Source organism: Colius striatus, chromosome 25 (genome assembly GCF_028858725.1).
Source record: "Colius striatus isolate bColStr4 chromosome 25, bColStr4.1.hap1, whole genome shotgun sequence".
Taxonomy (NCBI): domain Eukaryota; kingdom Metazoa; phylum Chordata; class Aves; order Coliiformes; family Coliidae; genus Colius; species Colius striatus.
Genome location: NC_084783.1, coordinates 704,551 through 728,293, shown reverse-complemented (window position 1 = coordinate 728,293; position 23,743 = coordinate 704,551). Strand labels below are relative to the sequence as shown.

Genomic DNA, 23,743 nt, shown 5'->3' with positions numbered 1-23,743 from the left:
TGAACTCCATCTCCTTTCAAGAAGTTGTAGAGAGTGATCATGTCTCAGCCTCTTCTTCTCCAGGATAAATAACCCCAGCTCCCTCAGCCACTCCTCAGCACTGGTCTGTGAGCACCAGCGGTGACCCTAACTCAACACCCAGGCTTCCACCATCAGCTGAAATCCCTGCAGGTGCCCTCAGCCAGGGCTGAGCCAGCAAACTCACAGAGGGGAAATGCAAGCTATGATGGTGATCAATATGGTTTATTAGTTTTTAATGCCATTTCTGCAGGTTCAGCACTGCTGCTAATTTAGCACCTCGTCCTACCACCTAAATCTGTTCTCAGGCCCAGGACCTGCGTGGTTTTTGTCTTTCAGTGCTCCAATCATCAGAACTGGACAAAAAAGTGCTTGTGGGGCCAGCTTGTTGCTGCAGTACCCGTGGGCCAGAGGAGGGGAGGCCAACATGACAATTTCTGAGGGGAAAAAACACAATTAATGATGCATGCTGTGTACAGTGGGTCAGGAAGAGCCGGCACCGGCTTCCCAGTGAACGCTCCATTTACAGCAGTTAAAAACTCCTAGCGTTGTTTTGTGTACATATATGGAGGAAAAGAAAACGCAAGTGGTGAACTCGGCGTTATTTCACCGCAGTTGATGAAGGACGGAGCCGCCGACTCCCTGAGGGGCCGACGCCATGGGGCGGCCGCGCACAGCCCTCTGGGAAGTGTAGTCCTCGGGTGTGCCGCCATCTTGGCGCCGCCACAGCGCGGCCCCGCGGGGTGCTGCCCGGCAGCCATCTTGGGCTGGCGGCGGCGGCGAGGCGCGTTTGAGCGGGCCGCGGGTGGGGAGCGCAGGGCCTGGGTTTGGCGGCGCTGTGAGCACCGGGTTTGCTTTTAGTCGAAGCAGTAGTAAAGTAAACAAGTCGTTTGGCAAGTGCACCGACAGGCTTGGTGGTGCTTTGGGGATGGTTTGTGGGGCTCTGGCTTTGCTGATGGGCGTTGTGCTGGTGTGGGGTTTGTGTCCGTTTTGCTGTCGTGTTTAGCAAAATAAAGGCAGTTTTTCTTTAGAAGTCTGTCACAAGGAATCACTGAATGGTGAGGGTGAGAAGGGTCCTGCAGAGCTGCTCCAGCCCCAGCCCCTGCTCCAGCAGCTTCCCCTGGCTCAGGGGGCACAGGAACGTGTCCAGGTGGGGTTGGAAACCTGAGCAGGAGCCTCCACACCCTCCCTGGGCCAGGGCTCCCTCCCCTCAGCACCAAAGGAGCTGCCTTTGAGCCTGAACTAAATCTAAATCTGCCTTCTCTTCTGTGTTACACCATTACAGATCACAGCCAGTTCCTTTAGCTTATGCTCACAGCAGAAAAACCCCAACCTGCTGCCTCATAACGTACCTTTTTATATCATAAATGTTGCTACCCTTTAAATGTAGACTATTTTTTAAATTTTTGATTTATTTTGGAGTAATCCAGAAAGATTCTTCCCTTCATTAATCTTACACCATTATTATATGAAGCCAGGCCATCCCTATAGATCTGTTGGGCTGTTTAATTGCTGTGCAAACACAGAGGGGTGCTAATCAGCTTGCTTTCAAGCATGTGTTCACATGTCAACACTTTTGCTTCTGTCAGAAGCTTAAAAATGGAAACAGTTTTCTCTTTAAGAAAACAGGACCCAAATAAGGAGATGATGGAGTGGTGAAGATTCCTCTAGTGAGTCTGTTCCAGCTCATTCCTTAGAAAGGCTGTGTATGAGAGATCAGAGAAGAGGCCAACAGATCTGGGTTTTGTCCAGGGGTCTCTGGGTTTAAAGCTCTCTACAACCCACTTGAGTTCATTTTCCCTGTGGCTGGGCTAGGTGTAACTTTTTTTCTCTGCCCAGGCTGTTAAAAAATCTAAAACTTTTGGGAATTCTTTCAGTAGTGTGCCAGGCACAACCCATCCTTCAGCAAACATGGAGGCTATCAAGAAAAAGATGCAGATGTTGAAGTTGGACAAGGAGAACGCGATTGACAGAGCAGAGCAGGCTGAAACGGATAAGAAGGCAGCCGAGGACAAATGCAAACAGGTAAGTAGAAATAAAACCACTGGCTGTGTGTAAGCTGGGGAAAGGAGTGTAGGGCAATACTGTGTTGCAACTTTCTGATGCAGAAAGCAGAATAATTGGAAGTTGGGGTTTCTGTTAATCATCTTTTGAGGTCTTTTGCTTTCTAGTGGTGGTACGTTCGTACAGCCAGAGCTGGGCATTGACTTCTCAACCATCTGAGTCTTTGCAGAAGTAGCACTATGTACAGATTAAGAGTGCTTTGTCTATGTTTTCTTGACTCTTACATAATTGCCTTTGTTGTCTTGTCCTTGTGATTCCATGGAAAAGGCCTTACATACTCAGAATCGAAGTTGTGTCCCTTGAACACCTGTAGGGCTGCTGTTAATGCCTCCAGCTACACCTAAACATTAATCTGAGACTCTTCTTGAAGTGAATTAATAACATTCACTTAACTAGTCCTTGGGATACAGCCCTGGAGAGGTACCAGCTGTGACTTTACAGTAGATACATTGGGGTTTCCTTTTGTTAGGAATAACCAGAAAGATTGGCATTTCAATGGAGGTATTTTTACTTTCAGTGATACCATTTCCACTTTCTTTTGCATTTTCAATGTTCTTTATTGTGTCTAAATGATATTTGAGCTCTAATGTTTTCAGAACACTTGCAAGTTGACCACACTCAAGTTTCTTACAGCGTTTCTCATGAAATCAGCATGGCTTTTCCTTTTCCATTCTCTAAATGTGCCTGTTCTGCTACATCTTCCAGACTGCTACAATCCACTAACATCCATGTGGCCCAGATATTTCTTAAGTTCAAGTTTAGGTTGGGATCCTGGGTGACTTTACTGAACTTTCAACAGATCATCTGTTTAGCTAAAGCAACAGGGGGGAAAAAGAGTTTCCAAAAGGGAGAGCTGCTGCTGCCTTCCCCCTGCACGAGGAAAAGGACCTCTGTCCCTTGTGACATTACAGTGAGCTTCTACAAGCTGCACACCTTGTGCAGGTAGTCCCTTTTTCTTTCCCAGCTTCAGAGGTGTTGCTCAGATGCTGTTCTGCCCCAGTTTCCCAGAGGATCTGTGTGTGCCGTCACAGCCGCAGCAGATCGTTACTCGGAGTGGTTAATGGTGATCAGATGCTCACCCATCCTGAGTTCTCAAAGGTGATTTCCCACAGAGTGATAAACACTACACTTGTGGGGATTTTCAAGTATCTATATGAGGGTAATTGCCAATAAAAAGCTAAAAGAGGAGAATAAATCTTAGGTCTTACATCTCATTTCTGAATTGTCTCCATTTTTTTAGCTCTTTTTTTTTCCCCAGTACTCAAGCAGTGACTTTAATGTCATACACAAAGTAAGCATCACCTCCTTCCTCCTGCTCACTGCTTCTCTGCTGAAGCATCCCAGCCAAGCTTATTCAGTTCCCTTCACACTCTCTGGTTACTCTGAGTCAAAGTATATCAACACAACAACGCTCAAGAATAGCACACTACCAAAAATGCTCTTAAAATCTGTCTTTGGAGATAGAATGAAGACAGTCAGGGCACTGAAACACAAACTGTTCTGAGTGAACTATTTTGATAGACTAAATTTATGCAAAGGCAGAGCTAAATGGTTAAATCAGTTTCTCTACAGAACTGTTTTGTGTTGCAAATGAAAGGATGGAGCAGATGGATTTGCAGGCTCACCCTTATCAGCAGCAAGCCTCCTGATAATGGAAATTCTTCAGGGAGCACGAGACAGTTTGTCATTAAACAGTCTCCCAGCAGGTTATAAATAGTGCCATCCCAGTGTGCAATATGGATTTATATGGTATGGAGGAGAGAGTCTGAACCTCATGGTGGGACGGAGCATACGTTTTTGGCCCACAGATAGAGAGTAATTCAGGTTGGAAGGGACATGGGGTCCCCCCTCCCACTCTCTGCAGGTGCTGTCACAGGCCAGGCCTGTCCCCTCCTCCTTCCCCAGGTTTGTGTCTGGAACAACAGACAAAAGATGATTGGGGAACAACCACTTGCCACTTGTTTTGTAAACGAGTAAATCAGCAGGTAATAGTGTTAGAACAAACACAGGGATGCAGTTTTAAAACATGATGCTGTAGATTGAACTGCTGCAAGGTGTTGTGGAGCCCAAAATACAGCCCAAAACAGAAATGAGGTGAAAAAGGGCTAATACTTAGTTATGCATTAAACCAGGCCCAGTGTGGGGGATGCCAGGGCACGTTGTTTGAAGGGTGAGTTGTTTTTAATGCTCTTTCCATGGTGCTGCTACCCATCATCCCCAGGCTACTCGCTCCAGCAGAACTTTGATCTGGTCTTTTGTGACTCTTAGGTTAAAACCAATAGTTAAGAAAGGTTTTAACCATATTAAACTGTAACTGACAGTACCTCAGAGTGCTCACTTTGGGTTTGTTTTCCTCTCTTGAAAGGTGGAGGATGAGCTGGTAGCTCTGCAGAAGAAGTTGAAAGGAACTGAAGATGAGCTGGATAAGTACTCAGAGGCTCTCAAAGACGCCCAGGAAAAGCTAGAGCAGGCTGAGAAGAAGGCCACTGATGTACGTATTTGCCTGTAACTCTGCTGTGTGTGGTTTGCTCTGTGTTTTTAGTACACTTGACAATCAGAACCACTGAGAGTTCTTGTGTTGCAGTGCTTCAGAGGGGGACAGGAGCAGCAGCTGTGTTTTGGCTATGTAAGGCTCCTGTCAGCTCTGCCAAAATGAGCTCGGGGTGGCTGTTTGGCTGACCCAGCACCCAAAGGGGAAGCACTGTGCCCACCACCAGGTTCTGAACGGGGTGAGGGGGAAGTGTTTGTGTGCAGGAATTGTTTAGGAAAGGGGAAATCTCCTGATGTAAACAAAACGAGACACTGCCGAGGAGGAAGAATGCAGTTTGGCATCAGCCACACAGCAGCCTTAAAACCCCACACCAGCTCCCAGCCACGCACCTCATAGGATTAGCTCCCCTCTCTTCCTCATGGGCCCAGACACAGCAGGAACAAACCCGAGGGCAGGACGTGGCAGTAGTTTGCTGCACCCCACCTCTGGGGTGGCTCTTGGGAGCCCAGGGGTACAGCAACCGGGCCGTTTGCGCGGTGGGTTTGTATCGCGGAGCGGGCCGGGGGATGGATGGATGGAGGGAGGGATGGATGGATGGATGGAGGGAGGGATGGAGGGATGGGGCGGGGGCCGGGCCGCGGCTGTCCCGGCGCTGCTCGCGCCGTGCGACGTCAGCACCCTCCACCTCCAGGCGCGTGACGTCACGGGCCCATTGAAAGGCGCGGGGCCGCGCGCGCCACGTGCAGCCCCTCCGCGCCCTGCCCGCAGCCCGCGCCGCGCCCATGGCCGCGCCGAGCTCCCTGGAAGCCGTCAAGAGGAAGATCCAATGCCTGCAGCAACAGGCGGATGAGGCGGAGGATCGCGCACAGGTCCTCCAGCGGGAGCTGGACCTGGAACGGGACCTGCGGGAGAAAGTGAGACCGCCCGGGCTGCCTGTTCGCCTCTCTCGGTCGCTCTCTTCCCGGGCTGCCCTGCTCCTTCCTTCCTGTCTCTGGCTCTCTCTCGCCGGGGCCTGCCTGGCTCTCCCCTGTTCGGCTGCCTTCATTCCTGAGCTGTCCCCTCCTCGCTGCTCGGCCCCGCAGCTCCCTGCGGAAAGCGCCGGCGCTGCCGCAGCGCCTCGCCCGCACCGTCCTACGGGAGCGCCGGGCGCGGCGCCGGCTCGTCCCAGGCGCCCGCTGCTTACCGCGCTTTGGGGCCGTTCCCTTCGGAAAAGGGGGGAAAAAACCGCTCCGATCGGCATCAGGGAGCGGTTACGAGTTTAGTAGGAAATGGCTGTTTAATTAGGGAAAAGCTCTGCATGACAACGAGCGGGGAGTTCCCGCCTGTCGGCGCCGCACCGCTGGCTCCAGCACAGCTGGGAGATGTCCGAACTGCTGGAAAATAACTTTCCCTCCTGGTTTTCACAGAGAGAAATGAGAACTCTCCACTAGTGTGAGGCTCTCCCGGGGCCGGACAGCTGGTTTCACTTAGATTTCTGTGTGATCAGCCTTCCCGGCATCTTCCTGCTATTTTATCACATGTCAGCGAGTTAGTTTTACCGTATAAGGACTGCGGGCTGCTTCTGGGAGAGGTGGAGCCAGACGAACTCCAGCTTCCCAGTGGCCCCGCTCTCCAGAGCTTTGGAATCTTGCTTAATTAAAATATGACTTAAAAGTGTCCAGCCTAGTGGAAGGAGCTGGAGGTTGGCACAGAACTGATGCCAGTTTTCTACATGATGCCTCTTGTGTGAATGGAAAAAGTTGAACACGTAACACTGGGTAGAAAACAAATGAAATGCCAGCTAATGTCTGACTACAGTAACCCTCGGGTCAGCTTCCATTTGGATCAGTCACTGAAATCCTTTCCAAGATGGTACAACTACAAATGGCAGCCACTTCCTCCACCTTAGGAGGAGTGGTCAGGAACCAAATTTGAGGAGCTGCTGCAAAACAAATACTCTTTTTTTTTCCAAAGTGTTTAACATAAAGCATCAACCAGTTGCCCTTCCAGGATCAGTAGCCCATAAAAAGTGTTTTCAGGGAAAAAAAGCTGATAAAAAGTTAATCTCATGTATGGCACTCACACCCAGATTTGGGGATAAGTGCACCAACGTGGCAGTTTATTAAAGCAGGGTTTTCTTCTCCTTCAAAGAAGCAATTAAAAGAGCCATATCTTAATAAACACAATGTCTTTGGGGACACCCATTCGTCCATGTTGTGTTTATGTGAACGTTCCTCCCAACCCATCTATTATCTAGTCCTGTTTTCAAACATTAATAGTCTTTGCAGTTCCTGTGCACTTCACTCAGTCACATACAAACAGAGCTTATCATGAAGAAATGCCTTCAGCCTAAGTCCTGAAGTGCCACAGGAAGCGATGACAAAGGAAGTTGAATGTATTTTAAGAACATATCTAATTTTGCCCTATTTGTGTTACAAAGAAGTCTGACTCCTGTGCTGCAGCCAGCTGTATCTGCCTCGCTGGCCACATAAAGATGATGGAGTGTTTACAGGCTGGGGAGCCTGTAGTGGGTAATGAAATGGCTTGAACTTGGGCGGTGTTCTGTGACAGGATGTTGCTACAATTGTGATGAAACCAGGAACAGAGAAATCAACTGTGAAGTATGGAAACAGTTTGGGGTTTAACTCTGGGATCCTAAGGGTAGATCCAGCCCTGTGAAACGATCTTAAAATAGTTCTCAGTGTGCAATTGGAATCAAATCCTTTGTTGCATGGCAGGAATGATAAGAGCCATTAAAAAAAGAAAGCAGCACACACTCCCTACCTTGACATTCCTGAGATGCCAGCATTGAAGCAAACAAAAAGCAGAGGCAGAAGGGTTCCTAGAGCTTCCCTGCATGTGCTGAGGAGAGGCCTTGGCAGTTTTAAGGGAAAATGATTGGTTTTGATGTCGTTTGTCGGTCAGCAAGTGGCTTGTAGGTAACCTTGGTTGTATTTCACCCAGGCTGAAGGTGAGGTGGCAGCTCTGAACAGACGGATCCAGCTCGTGGAGGAGGAGCTGGATCGTGCCCAGGAACGGCTGGCCACGGCCTTGCAGAAACTGGAGGAGGCCGAGAAAGCAGCGGATGAGAGCGAGAGGTGTGTTTCCTCCTCTGTTTTGTTACAAAGAACTCAATATACAGGGGTAAAATCTCCCTGTATCATTTAGTGTCTGCATGTGCTAATGGGGAGGTCACAGGTCAGACACTGTGAGCCTTTTTATAAGCTTGAACGGGTCATTCTGGAGCCTTGAGGAACACAATAACCAGAGTGAGCCGCTTTTTGGTGACAGATGCTGAATTCCACTTTGAGACCTTTGAGATAAAAGTGCTGAAATGCTTCTACATTTAATACACTTTGCTGGGACTTTTGCAGAGGAATGAAGGTGATTGAGAACAGAGCAATGAAAGATGAAGAGAAAATGGAGATTCAGGAAATGCAGCTGAAGGAGGCGAAGCATATTGCTGAGGAAGCTGACCGCAAATATGAAGAGGTAAAAGGGCCAAGGAAAGGATTAAACACATGGCAGAGAGTGAACAACTTGGTTCCTCTTCAGTTCAGTCATTTCTATGCTTTTCACTGGGTGGTGGTTTGACTCTGGAACGTTCCCAAGAAGCGGTTTTAATAGTGACTTTGCAGCATCTTTCAGGTTAAAACCACTGCAAAACCTGACTGAGCTGGGGAAAAAGTCTGTGCATGTATGTGTTAATCTAATGCCAGTCAGAAGGAAAGCACACATGTAGTGCTCAGAAACACACAGGACATTTACAGAATGGCCTGATGCAGTTATTGTCTCTTTACAGGTTGCTCGAAAACTGGTTATTTTGGAGGGTGAACTGGAAAGAGCTGAAGAGCGTGCAGAGGTGTCTGAAGTGTGAGTAGCTTCATACCCACAGAAGCAGTGGGTACAGGGAAGGCCAAAGCACTATGGCATTAGGCAGCCATGGAGTAGATGTAGAAAAGCTCTTTTTTACCCTATATACCCAATTCCTTTCAGACTTTATAATTACTCCATCCCTTCTCTTTTTAGACTTCCTGAAAATTAAGTCCTAACAGGGACAGTAATAACTGACACTTTATTGTTTTCCTTCAGTAAATGCAGCGACCTTGAGGAGGAGTTAAAGAATGTCACTAACAACCTGAAGTCTTTGGAAGCTCAGTCGGAAAAGGTTAGTCCTTTTTGAAAATGGAGGCTGGGGGAAAAGTCAAACCTTGTCAATAAAATTCAGAGAAAAGAAAGGAAGTGAGAGGGTTTAGCTGATGGATTGTTTACAGAGCCCACTGCTAGTGCTGAATCAGTTCTGCCCAGACCCAAGTCAGTAATGCGGTAATTATCTGCCACACGGCATCCAGCCAGGCCCTAAATCTCTTTCCCACAGTAACATGCTGCTGACTGCCCTCAATTTTCTGATCTTTCTCTAATTTTTGCCCTCTATTGAATAAAGACAATCAGCTCCCCATTTCATTACACTGTTGGCTGGTCCCAATGGATACAGAAGCTTCATGTTCTCTTGCACATTCAGCTGGTTTGGTGCTACACAAGGGAGTGAGCTGAAGGTGCAAGATGACACATGAAGGAACTTGGACATTCTCAGTATTACAGTGAAGGTTTCTGAGCCAGTCTGAAGTGACCTGTACAGAAAGGGCGTTAGCAGCTGTTGTAGAAGTGGTTATAAACAGGTGAAGGTTTCATAAACGTTTCTTCTTGTTGCAACAATTTCCCTTCAAGAGCGTTTCTTGTTTTCATAGTACTCGGAAAAAGAAGATAAATACGAAGAGGAAATCAAGATTCTCTCTGACAAGCTTAAAGAAGTAAGTTTGTCCATTCCCAAACTGTATTTTGGGAGCATTTGTTTAGCAGCATCCAATTTCTCTTTCATGTTTTGTTTCATAGGCTGAAACTCGTGCTGAATTTGCAGAGAGAACAGTTGCCAAACTGGAAAAGTCTATCGATGACCTGGAAGGTAGGAAATGGCTCAAGTTTCATCTAAAAGGGGTCCATTTCAAAGCAGGAAACAGAATTCTAGGAAGAGGGTATTAGATTTGATTGGGGAAGGACTCATCAGGCAGTGTCTGCACTCACTGGCAGTGTCTGTCCTGCCTGGAGGACATTCTCCTGGAAGAGGTTCTGTTTCAAAGAGTTGGTAACAATAAGCTGCTCTTGGCCAACTCACAGACACGTGGACTCAAGGGCTCTTTCTGTTAATAACGAGGTCACAACCCTACTGCAAAAGTAATTGTGAGAGATGAAAATACCACGTAGGTGAAGCTTCTGACCTGGCAGCCTTGTGGGGTTTTTTGCTTTCATGCTGATACTTGATTACGCCTCTCTTTTCTTTGTTTTCTCCCTTGCTGCTTTGCCTGCTGCCTCCTGCCTGTCTCCTACCTGTGCAACCTCTTCTCTGGACTGTTTCTCTGCATGTCTTGCTGAAACGTGCCTCTGCCCATGTGCCCGCTAGACGAGCTCTACGCTCAGAAGCTGAAGTACAAAGCCATCAGCGAGGAGCTTGACCATGCTCTCAATGACATGACCTCTCTGTGAGCTGCACCTGTGGGGCTGCTCTGACCCCCTGCATTTCTTAAGCTTTTCTCGCCTATAGTACCTGTCACTCCTGGGCAACTTCCACAGCGATCCTTCTCTCCCCTCTGTGCCAACCAAGCTCAATAAAAACAAGATACCTCTACTTTTCAGCTTTTGGGGTTTATTTCCTCGTAACTCAACTAAAATACATCAGTAGTGACACCAAAAATAGGTTCAGGTGCCCTCATCTAGATGGGTCAGCACCCAATACATGGGCAAACACCTGGATTCTGGTGTTCCAGAGGACATGTGTGGCAGCAAAAAGCTTTGAACACCTCTGGTGTGTGCTTGTGCTCCATCTGGCTGGCCAAAAACTCAGGACAATGAAAACACTGAAGGAAATGTCCTGCAAATCTCACATCAAATCAAAACCCAAGTGCAACACCTTGCACACATGTCCAGAAACCTCACTGAATGACACCAATTGCCAGAAAAGTGCCCCATTTTGTGTGCACGGTTGTTGTCTTGAAGGTAAGCAAGCAGGGGGGAGGGTTCTAAAGAGAAAATGATGTAAAATAGTGTGGTTTACATCTCGGGTTTTTTTCATCCTCTCTAGAAAAACTGGCTCAAGCGAAGGAGGAGAACTTGGGGCTGCACCAGACACTGGACCAGACGCTCAACGAGCTCAACTGTATATGACACGGCGGCCAACAAGCAAACTGCACCCTCTCTGCCAGCACTCCCCGGTCTTTCCTCTGCCTCTCTCTCTCTGTCCCAGAACAAAACAATAAGTTATGAACAGTGGGGGCAGCCGCCGGGCCCTGGGTCCCCCCCCCGGGCTCTGGGTCCCTCCCGGGCTCTGGGTCCCTCCCGGGCTCTGGGTTCCCCCCGGGCTCTGGGTCCCCTCCCCGGGCTCTGGGTCCCCCCCCCGGGCTCTGGGTCCCCCGTGTCCCGCCACGGCTGCGGCTCGATCCCGGCGCCACGTCCCCCGCTGTCGTCCCCGCGGTTGCCGTCAGCGCGGCCGCCGCTTTTCCTCGCGGTCGAGCGGCTATTTTTTTATATATATGTATATCTATATATCTCTCTCCGAACCCCGTCGGGAGCGGTCCCGAGCCGCGGCGCTGCCCGCGCGGTGCCGCCTCGCCCCGCCGTTTCACATTAAACGTTTCTCTTTTCCCCTCCCGGTACCGACGGCTCCTCCCGTTGTTTTCGTGGCGTTGGCGTTCGGGTGACGTCACGCGCCCGCGCGCCGCACCGGGCCCGCCCGTAGCGGGAAAGGAAGCGGCGCCGGGCCGGGCACGCGCAGCGCGGCCAAGCTGACCAATCGGCTGCCGCTGACACGGCGGGGAGGGGAGGGGCGGGAACCGCCAGCCAATGGCGCGGCCGCGTCTGCGTGACGCGCGCTCGGCTCAGCCAATGAGCGCGCGGCGGGCGCTGAGGGGCGGCGGGCGCGGCCCGTGAGGGGTTGGGGGGGGGGCGGGTGCCCGCGAACATGGCGAAGACGTACGATTATCTGTTCAAGCTGCTGCTCATCGGCGACTCGGGCGTGGGGAAGACGTGCGCGCTCTTCCGCTTCTCCGAGGACGCCTTCAACGCCACCTTCATTTCCACCATCGGTGAGAGGGGCCGGGGCCCGCGGGCCGCCGGGTGCGCGCTGCGCGCCGGGCCTGGAGGAGGCTCGTTCGCGCGGAGCAGTTGCGCTGCGGCCGCTGCTTCGCCGGGTCCCGGCCGCGGGAGCGCAGCCGAGTGGGTTCGATGGCTCCGGTGGCTGTTGAGTCCGTCAGGGGCGGCCCGGGCCGTCGGCCTCGGCTCGGCTGCCGTCGCTCGTAAAGGGCTGTTACTGATTTACTCGCTGTCCCCGCGGTGAGGCGGCGCTGGCAGCGGCTCCGGGCGCTCGGGGCTTCGCTGCCGGCTGTGAGCTGCCTTTGTGAGCTCGCTGGTGTGTTGGTTAGCGGGGGGAGGATGCTCTGCTGGCGCTTCTCCCGAGAGCGTGAGAATCCCAGCACTGAAACCAGAGGGAAAAGTGTTAATTTGATCTTCGGCAGAAGCTCGGAGTGATTTAGTTGCTTCTCTTTTCAGGTATTGATTTTAAAATTAGAACCATAGAGCTAGATGGCAAGAGAATCAAACTACAGATCTGGTAAGTTTTCTTCTAAAGCTGGTGCCTGCTAACCCGGGGGGTCTGTGCAGTGCAGGGTGGGGATGTTGTCATCGGGTTCTTATTCCAGTTGAGCTCTTGCAATGTCTTAGAAACTAAAAGACCTAAAGACTGGTTCAGATTAGATTAGTTAAAACTTTGGGTGACTTTGCCTGGAGCATGAGGCCATTGATTGTTTGCTGTCAGCACCATGTGCTCTCTCTTCCAGGGACACGGCAGGGCAGGAGCGGTTCCGAACCATCACAACCGCCTACTACAGGGGAGCAATGGTAGGAACAACATACTGAGCATTGTGCTGAGCGTAAACCTGGGGTCAGTGGTCACACTTAAGTCAGCTGGGGTTAGTGTGGGATGTGCACAAGGGTTTTTCCTCTAGCTCAATATTCCCAGCAGTGCTCCTGTTCCGAGCGGTGCTGGGACACTTGAGCTCCTAGAGGCAGCTTTCCTCCATGACTCAGTCTATAAATATGTGTCCTGCACACCTTATCTGGGCACCAACTGTGATTAAATGTTGTGTGGGACTATGAACCAGACATTTTAAAAATAGTCCTTGTGAAGTTGCTCCTTTCTGCTGCAGACAAGCGTTTTAACTCTTGCTGAAACTGCTGCTCACTGAAACAATTTCCCTGTCAACCCCCAGGGCATTATGTTAGTCTATGACATCACCAATGAGAAGTCTTTTGAAAACATTCGGAACTGGGTCAGGAACATCGAAGAGGTAATTTCTCTGTTTACTTATTGAATGTTAAAGATGCTCTTTCTTCCTTCAAAAAACCTCCAGAAGTATTCAGTTTCCTTTGAAACTGCTGAAAAGGGCTTGAAAAATGAATCTGGAATGTCCTAGCTGTTTGCTGTGGTGGCATGTGAGAACTTGCTGTGGGACTGCAGACCCTCAAGTGATGAGGAGACTTTTGGGGGACCTTTGAGGGACCTTTATGCTGATGTTTTCCTGCCACGACAAGTGATCCACGAGCTGTTGTGGTGCAGGATGTGCTGGGCTGTTGGAGCCTGCAGTGAGCTGCTGGGCTGGGGCTTGGAGAGCCCTTGAACCTGTGGGAGGTGCTCAACTCCGTGTCAGGTACTTGATGTGTGCTTTGTCTTTTTGACACCATCTGTCTAAAAGCACACAGACCAAAGGCCTTTCTCTGATCTGTTTCTATCTCAGCACGCCTCTCCAGATGTTGAAAAAATGATCCTTGGGAACAAATGTGATGCAAATGACAAAAGACAAGTTTCTAGAGAGCAAGGGGAGAAGGTGAGTGCCACAGCTTTGAGGTGTTTCCATGTAGGCTTTTCAGAGTGTAACATTTGCATGTGTTACTATGTGTAGGGCTCTGTGGTACCTGGGTGGTGCCTCTAAGCACTGACCGTTTCCCAAGCTGCAACTGCAGTACCTTTCTCCACTCTGACGCAAAGATGAGCCTGTGTTAACAGTTCTTGTTGAGTATCTGGTCAAGATGTGTTAGGTGCAAAGCATTTGCACTTAGTGAGAGGAAAGAAAAGTGTGCTGGAGCTTGACATTTAGAAGATGTCTCTGTTTTTTGGCTGAAAGCTGCTGAAACAGGTAGAGGAGGTTGTCTTTTCTGGCACTGAGTGTTACTTAGTCAAGGTAGCAAAGGTGCTTCCATGCACTGCAGGTCTTGTTACAAGACTGACAAGGTATGCAAGGAAAAAAAGCGACCAAGGAGCAGATTAAAATGTATATGGGGTGTTAAACAGCAGAACAAAGCCCTGTCAGAACCAAAGCTGATAGGAATAAGATTTACTTCCTGATTTCTGCAGATGGTTCTGCTTGGGTAAATCCCGAGGCTGCTGTGGCTGATGCCAGGATGGGCAGAGCCTGTGTGGTGGGCTGTGTTTTAGAGCTGTTCCTGCAAATACCCAGCTAACATAAAACCTACTTCTCTTCAGCTTGCAGCAAGTTTTGGAATTAAATTCATGGAGACCAGTGCAAAAGCAAATATAAACATAGAGAATGTGAGTACTGCAACCTTCCTCTTCGATTCATTGTCTTATTTATTCTGATGCTGAGCCTTGTTGTTAGGTACTGCAGAGGGTTTCCATGTTCTGTAACCATCTATGCTAATTGATTTACATTTATCTTGGTGCCTAGAGCATAACATGAGGGTGACACAGCAAACTGCACGAGGGCAGCACATTTAAAAGCTCTGTCTTTGCATCCAGTGGTGTGACTGATAAAGGGTGACAGTTTGCCACTCCAGCTCCAGTGTGCCCTGCCGTGGTGGTGGCTGCCACTATGGGTTTTAGGCTCAGAACAGAGGTAGTGGAGCTAGAAAAGGAGCATTAAAACCTGGAAGGGTGGAAAAACACTCTGACAACTTGACGTTCTTCAGGAGGTCAGTGTGTGAAGAACCTCGGGAAGACAGGTTATTGCTAAGCAAGAACATTGGAATACCTTTTATTTACCATGTAACAGGGAACTGTTTTCCTTGTCACAGGCATTTTTCACTCTTGCAAGAGATATTAAAGCAAAAATGGACAAGAAGTTGGTGAGTAACTGGTATTTTGTCCACGTTGTATTTAAGTAAGACCAAAAACCCAACCAAAAGCCAAGCCAAAAGCCAAAGAGCCCGTCCTGTTTCACACTGAAGCTTAGAGAGATTTGATTCCAGTTGTGTCAAGCTACACTGTGACCTTGGCTTATAAACAGCTGCCTCTGCATTTTGGGAGTTGGCTGCAATGGCTGAGATTTGCTAAATAAAATCATCTTTCCTTTGTTTTATTGAAAGCCAAGTGAGTGGTAAAGCAGTTCAGTTACAGTTCTTGCTGTCTGAAAAATGGAGTCCTATCAATGAGACATCCAGGAGCCCACTTCATGCTTAGGCTGGTCTCCAAGCTGGTGTCTTTAAAAACAGGTAAAGAACTAAACATCTGCAAAAGCATCCTGAGAAATGGTTATGTTAGCTTTGGTACAAGTCAACATTCATCATATCCCTTTGGTCCTCACAACAGGAAGCTAATGAGGATGCCAGAGATGTTTCAGCAAGCAACATCTGTGGGGTGGCTTGCTTTTTGTTACCTTGGCTGTCTTGGAGTTGATAGAAGAAGGGGTGCAGTGTGTGTTAGTCAAGGCCTAGAGTGGCTCATGCAGTTCTGTGCCTTCCTGCAGTGGCTGGTGTAAGGTCTGAGTCGTCTCATGGGTTCAGTGGTGGTTTTGACTCCTCTTGGGTTCAGCACTGGGGTTTTTTTTGTATGGCAGGCTTCAATCAACACAATGACCAGATGAAGTGCAGATGCTGGAAGCTATTAAGTATAAATAAGTAACTTAATATTCTTTGTGCCTTCAGGAAGGCAATAGCCCACAAGGCAGCAACCAGGGAGTCAAAATCACCCCAGACCAGCAAAAGAAAAGCAGCTTTTTCCGATGTGTTCTTCTGTGAGGGACACGGCCTTACCCCGAGCGTCCGCTCACTGGACTGTGCCTGTTGGGAGTGAGATTTCCTCTGGCTGTGGACTCACCTTGTCACTTTGTGACCACCTGAATAAGAAATTGTTTATTTTAGTAACTGTCTGACTCTTCAGTTTCTGGAGGTGCCACAGGTTTCTGTGTCAGGTTGCCTCTGGGCACGCGCCTTGTCTGGCAGAGGGAGCGCGGGCCGGCCGTGGCCCGTGGCAGAGCACCTTTGCTGTGACAGGCTTTGACCTTTCTGTTCACATCTGTAACGTTTCCAAATTAGAAAGATTTAAGTTATGATCAAAAGAAGCAAGTGAAATGCCAATGTTGAAGTGCAGGCAGGTGTACGAGCTACATGTGCACATCTGTGTCTATAGATGCGCATAGAGCAGTTGCAACACGACGTCAGCTAAATGCACTTAGGCAAGCAGTGCTGGCTTCTGCCTTCTCCAGAGGAAGCTTTCTGCATCTCCACTTCTTTGCTACTACAGAGAAAATCCTTTATCTGCCTATTATTCAGTTGTATTCTTCTAGACAATCCACAAGTACAATTGAAGTGTAAAAGACAAAAAAAATCCTCCTTAAAGGAATCTCTATTTTTTTAAGAAACCAAAGTGTGCTGTAAATACAGTGGATCCTGACCATCAGGAAGGACTTGATCTGTGTTAGACTTGAGGAATTAAGTACTCCAAATGTTTAGGGGAGATGATAAGCTCCAGTGAGTCCTGTGCAAATGATGTGTTGTCTGCTCTCAGACAAGTGGTGTTCAGGTAGGGACCCTTCCTCAGATCTCTAACGTTAGAGTGGGCAGCTGCTGCTTTTCCAGCTGCAAACTCCAGATCTGGCTTGATGTAGTAGCTAGTTCTGAATGGTGACAAGAAAATGTCTTGCACTGCTTCCAGTTGTGTGTTCTCATGCACACCTGCTCACATATGCAAATAAATGTTGCACATACCAACACCTTCTGAAAAACAAACCTTTTTTTAACTGAGATTTGCCTCGCTGCTGTGTGCTGAGCGTTTCAGGTTCCAAGCAGCAGCAAAGCTGTTCATAGTGTGCATCAATGCAAATATTTAGTCCTCAGTGGAAATATTCTATATATTTATTCCTGTAAACACAGTCTATTACATTCCTATGCAGCCAAGTGAAGCTCCCAGGTAGCTGCTTGCTCTCACTTCACAGGCTGTAAGCCTGACTCTTAGGTAGACTGACAAAGGAGCCAGTAAGAGCCATCTACTTGCAAATCTGCTGTCAAGTGATTGGGATTGTGGTGTGTTTGATTCAAATGGACATATCAGCACTGTCCTGCAACTCACTGGAATTGTTAACATGCTTTGTTTACATTGACAACTGCACTTAAGGGTAAAATTAAAGCTGATTTTGAAGTTAATGAGTTCACTCACTGCTTTTGTCTTCTTCAGGTTTGTGGTATTTTATTCTGGCCTCCAGGTAGCACTCAGGAGTGTTACTGCAGTTAAAGATCTATCAGATTCATAATGAAGTTTATCAAAATGCATTTTATATGCTCCCAACCTTCATTATTCTTTTTGAACAGCCAGCAGATTACAATGGCCTCTGTTCATTATGAAAACCATACACAAAGCTTTCCTCTAACCAGAACCTTATGGTGGGTTTATGGTCTGTTTCCTTGTGGCTTTTCAGCATGAGGCCTTGGTGAGAGAGCACCATAGTGCAGATGTATAAAATCATGTTAAAGCTACTGAAGACCCTTCTAGTCAGTGTATGCCTCAAAGCACAGTTAGTTCAGAGCCATAGGTCGGACAAGCAACACTTCTGTCTTGAGATAAGGATGCTTTTGAAGAAAGACTTTGTATATGCCTCAAGAAACTACTGGGGCAGGGTTGGGAGGTGATAAGGTACAGTGTCATTTGTTGTTTTCCTACACACAACTGACTTAATGATTAGGTTTTGACTTAGCAGTAAATATGGATTGTCTTGCATCCATTCTTCTTCTTTAAGACAGCCAGGTGTTGCAGCCAGGCTTCCTTCCAAAGTGACTGGAAGAACAAGTCATTAGTCTTAAGTTGATAGCACGGGCTGTCCACCATGATGCTGGGTATTGCCTGACAACAGTGACTCATCTTGAGAGGAGGAAACAAACCACATTCACTTACAAGTGGATGAAACTTGAATTTTGGCTTTTACTCCTCATGTTCTAAACCTGGAGGTCTTGTTCATTCAAACTGATCTCTGCATGTGAAGACCTTTTGTTTAAACTCCCTCTGTTTTGTTGCACATGTTTATGCACCTAATTTATAGCACCATTTCCTTTCACCAAACGATTTCACTCTGTGAACAGCTCCATTATTGCCCAGTCTCAGGAAGTTTTATACAGTTACTGTGACTACAGTCATCACTGTGCAGACTTTACACAGAGATTAAAGCAGTGTAGGCAGTGTGAAACCTAAAAGGCACACAGTAAGAGAGGAAAAGGTTAAAGACACTGCAATTGCAGGTATGCTTGGCTTTGTGTCACTCAATACAGATCTTGGAGAAGTACAGAATAGTTGATGTTTCCATCACAGAATTGAATTACTTTGTCTTTTGAGTTGGAATGTTGTGGGAAACACCATGCTCAAAAGAGGTACCACGTAACTACAGGTGGCAATGTGTGTCTGAGCTTCCTTTGAGGAGGAAAAACTCTTGAAATTGGATATCAAATTCACAAAACTGAGGAATTTAAGTAAGTTAGATCCAAAAAAACCCAACCATGTGCTTACTACACATTCCCAGTGTCTAAATGCCACTGTCAGGTGATTGATAACATTTGCTTTGTAGAGAAACAAACCCCCTTTTGAGCATGTTCTCAAATACCTTTATTTAATGAGTATCATGGAATTCTGTGGTTGACCTTATTTTTGAGGCTGGTTGCAATATCTCAGAGAGGCTTCACCCTTTCAGGTGCAGACCTGTCAGTAGCCCATCTGTCAATGAATGGTGGAACTGCTGTTTTAACCCTTTGCCATTTTAACACTCGTGTTGTCTAGATCTGTGCTGACAGGCACATCCAATGCTCCTTGGCATCAGACTTTTCAGCCTCAGATTTATAAATCCTATGGATTATTCTAAGTCTCTTTACTGCTGCTGAAAATGGTTTGGTCTCTCCTGTCATGTGAGATGCTAATCATCTCACAACTGTCAAGGGTTTTATTGTTGTGGTGGCAGTGTCTTTGGCTGATGATTGTGGTCAAAAGCTACTGTGATTTCTTGTTCTCTTGGACTTGAAACGGCTGGTGTTTGTGCTGGAGAGGACATGGACAAACAGCTGCCCAGGGGATGCTCTCCATTTGTACTATAGAAGTTTGTAGGGGTTGGGAAAGGACAACAACTACCTTCTGTCTTCATTTCTAGATGAAACAAAGACCTGTTTGATTGAACTTCGATGCTAACACTCAGTCTGGTTATTTCAGGCTGCCTTATTCTCTTCCAGTGATGGTTGGAGGTTTTGTTTCTGTAGCAAAGCCAAGCTCAGCGGGCTGGTCTCCAGCCATTCTGCTGAAGTCACATGCTCTACGTTGAGTGTGAGTTGAGACTTCAGACTTGGTTCTGAAGGGAACTTGATGCATCCCAATATTTTTTTAAAAAGAACTGTAAATGGTGTTTTTAGAGTGAGCACCTTTGGCTGCCACCCTTCCCACATGACAACTGCTTTCTTAAACACTTGTCATTGATTTCCATGTTTGTATTGAGGAGACAGCTGTGGTTTATTACAGTATGTATGTTTTTACTCTCTTGTACAGGACCCTGAGCACTGCATAAATAAACTTCTTATGAAAAGTGAATTTTACTAACTCCGTTTGTTCAGTCTTGTTCATCATTTGTGTGGAAAACAGGGTATTTCTGAGAATGGAAAGGAGGGACAGGAACCCAGGGTCAGCCTTATTGGCCTTTAAAGGACAAATTCTGAAATGAAGAGCTCTTCTCTATGTTCTTAGAACCTGTAATTGTTCCTCTCATTTTGCTCTCTCGTGGACAGTGACCTCAAGTGAAGTGATTGTTGGTGAAGGCTGAAGAGGCACTGCTGTCTGCATGTTTCTGTAGATTCAGATTCGAATGTGAAAGGTGCTAAAAAGAAAAGGAAGCCGTGGTCACTTAACCCATCCCTCTGTTCAAAAGATTCTTCACTACAGTTAATCCTAGGACTGAATTTTCCCAGTCTTTGAGGTGGGCAGCTCCACTAGAAGCTGTCAGGAAAGAGTGATGACCTGAGGAGATGTAAAACACACACTTCAGAGACTTCTGTAAAAAGACCCTCAAACCCAAAGAGCAATTTAATGTTAGAAATTAACAGCAGCTATTACCTGAGGAAATCTGGAGCTCGTGTTATCATATGCTGAAAGTCTTCCAAAGACAACTTGCCATCATTGTCTGCATCAGCTTCATAAATCACCTTCTCACAGACAAGGCTGACTTCTTCTGGGGTGAGTTCATTTCGGGTTAATTTGTTCACAGTTTTCTCTAGGTCTGATTTGCATATGTAATCATCATTGTTAAAATCTGGCACAAGGAAACAAAATGAGTCCCAAGTGGCAAAAGTCTGTGATTCTAAGTCAGCATTTCCCATGCTTGGCTGCCAACACCTAATAGGAAGGGTTTGGTTCCCAGGGCAGAATGTATTTGTGTAAGTAGAACTTTCCAATCAGAAGTGAAATTGCCTGTAGTGGCTGCTAGAGAAATTCAATAACTGCATCAAAATCCTAGAAAACTTTCTCATACATAAAGTTAATGATTGTAAAGAGCTAAATGACTAAGCACAGCCTAGCCATAACTCAAGAATTCTAGCAACTTACACCAGAACTAAATACCCGAACTAGTGTGAAGTTGAAGGAAGAGAAGGGGCTGTTCAGTTTCCAGGGGAGGGGATTCACTTTTTTAACATCTTTGCTGGCTCATGTCCGGTTTAAATCACAGAAAACAAAGAGATTTTTGTTTGTTTGCTTGCTCCATTGTTTGGCTTTAGCTGATCCTGAAGAAAGCAACTGAAAATGGTACCGTAAAAGTAAATCTTTACATTTGTCCTTGGAGGAAAATGCTGGCAGTGTGTTTCCCTGCCTCCCACCTCCCCCCAGCACAACCACCCCACAGATTTATGGGCAGTCAAATCCCTCTTGCTGCACTTTTGTGAGCAGCCCCTCAGACAGAAGTATTTCTTCAGTGCTTATCAGCTCTTGAAAACTGCAGCTATTTTCAGGTTGTAAATTTTCTAGTAAATCCTAATCCCAAATAAATAAGAGACAAAAAAGATAAAGAGGACCAGAAGTTTCTAGGAGAGAGAACAGGCATCTGCATGCCAAGAAAAGAAAGGCAGGATTAAAAACATACCCAGGAATCGTTATGGTGACGAAAGGAATGTTTTGCATCCCTACGTGAAGCTTCAAGTTTCCCCAAGTTTCACTGGTTTTTAAGCTTGTCTCACTCACCATAAATTTTAAAAGCATAATAAGCTTTCAGGTCTCTGGGAGCCATTTCACTCAGCACTGAAAACATGTCCAAAAAATCATCTAAAGTCATATTGCCATGTCCATCCTCAGAGAAAACCTCAGCGATGCGCTGGCGGAAGGGGTTGTCCTGGGAACGAGAGAGGGGAGCACGGCCAGGTCAGCTCTGCTTGCATTTACTTGGGTGCAGATAAAACAACTGGGGCAAGATCATTTCTGTTGTAACCCTTTTTGGCAAATACCCCTGTTTCTACTATTACATTCTTATCTAATGCTCTGTCAGCCGTGGACACAGCTGTTGCCTCCTTTAACCTTTGCACAACTCCAGGGTGTGTGCAGGAAATCACTAGAAACTTCCAGAAAGACTTTTGCCTTGGCTAGCCAACATTTATTTGCATTTCAGCCTCCCAGCAATTAGCACTGGATGAATTATTTAAAGAGGGCCCTGTCACTCGACTCTGTTTGGGTTCCCTGCTCTGTACCTTCAGCTCTGGCATGCTGCCAATGAGTTCATAGGGAAGTGTCACGTCTGGTTTGTCTGTGTAGTCGAGTGGAACTAGCTGTGGGGCTAGATCACGGTATCTGTGAAACAGTCTGAAAGAGAAAGAAAGGCTTGTTTAGGGAGGAAGTTCTTTAGACCCCTGAGAACAATGTGTTTGTCTTTCCCATTCCATTCCTTACACTTTGCATCTTTTACCAGATGGGTGATATCAGTCAGTAAATAACATTTAGTATCCTCTGTAGTGTGGAAGAGATGGTATTACAAAGCACAACCTAGTGTAACTGCTGGAAAACCTTTGTGCTTCCAGAATGAGCTGGTAAAAATGCTTACACAGGCCAGATGCTATGTATCTGAAAATAGGTTTTTCCCAAGTTTCAGATCATTGGTATTCAAGCATGGAGGGTAGTTCTCATGTATATGTTCATGATCATAAGGCATAAGACTTTCAACCTAAGGTCAACCTCATTGGTCTACAAACAAGCAAAAAACTCGTGGCAAAGGAAAAAGGGATCAGTTTTCCAAGTCCACAATGAATGTGACCAAAAAGAATGGGCTTCAGCTGGAGCATGACAGATTCAGTTTAAATGTCAGAATAAAACCCTGAATGCTTAAAGCCAGGGGCAGGAAGAAAGGTCTGGGAACAAACTCTAGCAGGCTTTTATCCATCCCAAGTATCTTCCTGGTTTTTCTGTAGAACTCAGGTTTCAAGAGGAAGTGCATAGTAAGTTGAATGCATGCACCACTTTTCAGCATGGCATTTGCTCCAGCTCTGCTACAGCAGGATCCCATTCACAGCTGCTATCAACAAAACAATAGCACAGAATGATAAAAGGGATCCTTATCAATAATAAATGTCTTATTCTTGGCACAGTTATGGTTCTGGCCTCTCCTTGCTGTGTGGAAAGGAGGCAGATTTAGATTTTAGTTCTTACAGAACTGGTCCTATGTTCTCCTGCATGGAGTTCATCCACAGGCACCAAGGTTCTACAGAGGGACACTGGCTCAGTACAGAATTGTCACTTGTGCTCTGCCCTTCACAGAAATTAGCAAAAACATGTGTGATGATGTCTTGAAAGATGCAGCAACTGAACACTTCCCTTTCTGTTAATAGCCCCAAAGGGCAGGAAAAACAAGTGCAACTTCAATGTGATGTGTGTTACTGTCTGGGTAAGTGTTTTTGAGAAGAGGAGAACACATTCAGGTTTTTCAAGTGAAGACCCTCAGTCCTGCATGAGCAGAATGCTGGACCTGTCTTCATCAGATCCCTTGGCCAGAGATTCGATGGAGTGTTCAATAAGGCACGTCCAGGCTTTGTGAAAAATGCACCTTAAAGTGCCATTTTAATTATTTACAGTGAGATGTGAAGGAAATTTGAGGAAAAATTGACACAATTGTTCAGGTTTTCATAAACCAGGCAAGGTATTCCAAAGAGAAACAGCAGACTCTAAAGCATCTGTCATAAAGCAAGGTGAGTAGAAGATAGATAGATGGCACTGGCACTAAAACAGAACCTGTTACATTTATTTCTGATGAATAAAGAGAAACTGATTCCTTGATACAAACTTCAGACCTCTGGCACAGTTTAGGATGGGTAACATAGGGCTTGTACATGAAAAGAGCATCCAGAAAAATCCCCAGTTGCCCAGAGATATTGCTTTCCACTTCTGTAAGCCCACCCTTAAACTGTTTTTGTAAACACCTCACCCTACATGTGACCTGTCTTTATAGCAGTCTCTGTCCTTTAACCACAAAATGCACGTGGAAAACTCACCTCAGAATTTCCTTCCTTGTAAAGAATGTGCAGTCCTATGAAATAAGAAAGGATATAACATGTAATGAGCTTTCAGAGTGCATTGATCCAAACTTTCCCCCTACAGTGACTTAAATGAAGTTATATTGTAATATATGTGGCCAAGCATTAACTCTGTTTCTTCTTGGCATATAATTAGGAATATTTTGTAACCCTTTTCCCAAAATCTTTGCTGTAATTTAATACTTAATACTTTTTTAAAGAGACTGTTTTAACAAGCCCTCACCATTATCCAACATCCTGTCCAAACAGCCACTTAGTTTGTTTTATACCTGGTAGGCATCCAGTTGCTCTGGAGTGAAAACAGTTTGCTTGTTGCCCATTTCT

At 46.6% G+C, this 23,743-nt stretch overlaps 3 protein-coding genes across 10 annotated transcripts; 2 read left to right on the top strand and 1 right to left on the bottom strand.

Annotated features, from left to right (window-relative positions):
- The first annotated feature begins 1,913 nt into the window (after positions 1–1,913).
- Positions 1,914–11,259, top strand: TPM4 (tropomyosin 4). Of its 4 annotated transcripts, none has more exons than XM_062015266.1 (9): positions 1,914–2,043; positions 4,448–4,573; positions 7,517–7,650; positions 7,927–8,044; positions 8,355–8,425; positions 8,645–8,720; positions 9,301–9,363; positions 9,446–9,515; positions 10,011–10,214. In XM_062015266.1, the coding sequence occupies exons 1-9, from the start codon at positions 1,930–1,932 to the stop codon at positions 10,091–10,093; spliced, it is 855 nt and encodes a 284-aa protein (XP_061871250.1). In that variant the 5' UTR covers positions 1,914–1,929; the 3' UTR covers positions 10,094–10,214. The 4 variants fall into 4 exon arrangements, with proteins under 4 accessions (XP_061871250.1, XP_061871249.1, XP_061871251.1 ...); XM_062015265.1 differs by lacking the exon at positions 10,011–10,214 and adding an exon at positions 10,689–11,259 and having other exon boundaries at positions 1,915–2,043; XM_062015267.1 differs by lacking the exons at positions 1,914–2,043; positions 4,448–4,573 and adding an exon at positions 5,280–5,487 and having other exon boundaries at positions 10,011–10,199.
- Positions 11,260–11,547: 288 nt separating this feature from the next.
- On the top strand, positions 11,548–20,163 carry RAB8A (RAB8A, member RAS oncogene family). Of its 5 annotated transcripts, XR_009820423.1 has the most exons (9): positions 11,548–11,688; positions 12,152–12,212; positions 12,439–12,499; positions 12,871–12,948; positions 13,396–13,485; positions 14,142–14,207; positions 14,690–14,740; positions 14,981–15,106; positions 15,539–15,615. XR_009820423.1 is itself a non-coding variant. In XM_062015270.1 (8 exons), exons 1-8 carry the CDS (start codon positions 11,565–11,567, stop codon positions 19,643–19,645), a joined length of 534 nt encoding a protein of 177 aa, XP_061871254.1. In that variant the 5' UTR covers positions 11,548–11,564; the 3' UTR covers positions 19,646–20,163. The 5 variants fall into 5 exon arrangements, 4 of the variants coding, with proteins under 4 accessions (XP_061871254.1, XP_061871252.1, XP_061871253.1 ...); XM_062015270.1 differs by lacking the exons at positions 14,981–15,106; positions 15,539–15,615 and adding an exon at positions 19,643–20,163; XM_062015268.1 differs by lacking the exon at positions 14,981–15,106 and having other exon boundaries at positions 15,539–19,448.
- On the bottom strand, positions 19,710–23,739 carry CIB3 (calcium and integrin binding family member 3). Its single transcript, XM_010200111.2, has 6 exons — positions 23,689–23,739; positions 23,378–23,412; positions 21,587–21,698; positions 21,087–21,234; positions 19,968–20,163; positions 19,710–19,731 (listed from the first exon to the last, which is right to left on the bottom strand). The coding sequence occupies exons 1-6, from the start codon at positions 23,737–23,739 to the stop codon at positions 19,710–19,712; spliced, it is 564 nt and encodes a 187-aa protein (XP_010198413.1).
- Positions 23,740–23,743: the final 4 nt, after the last annotated feature.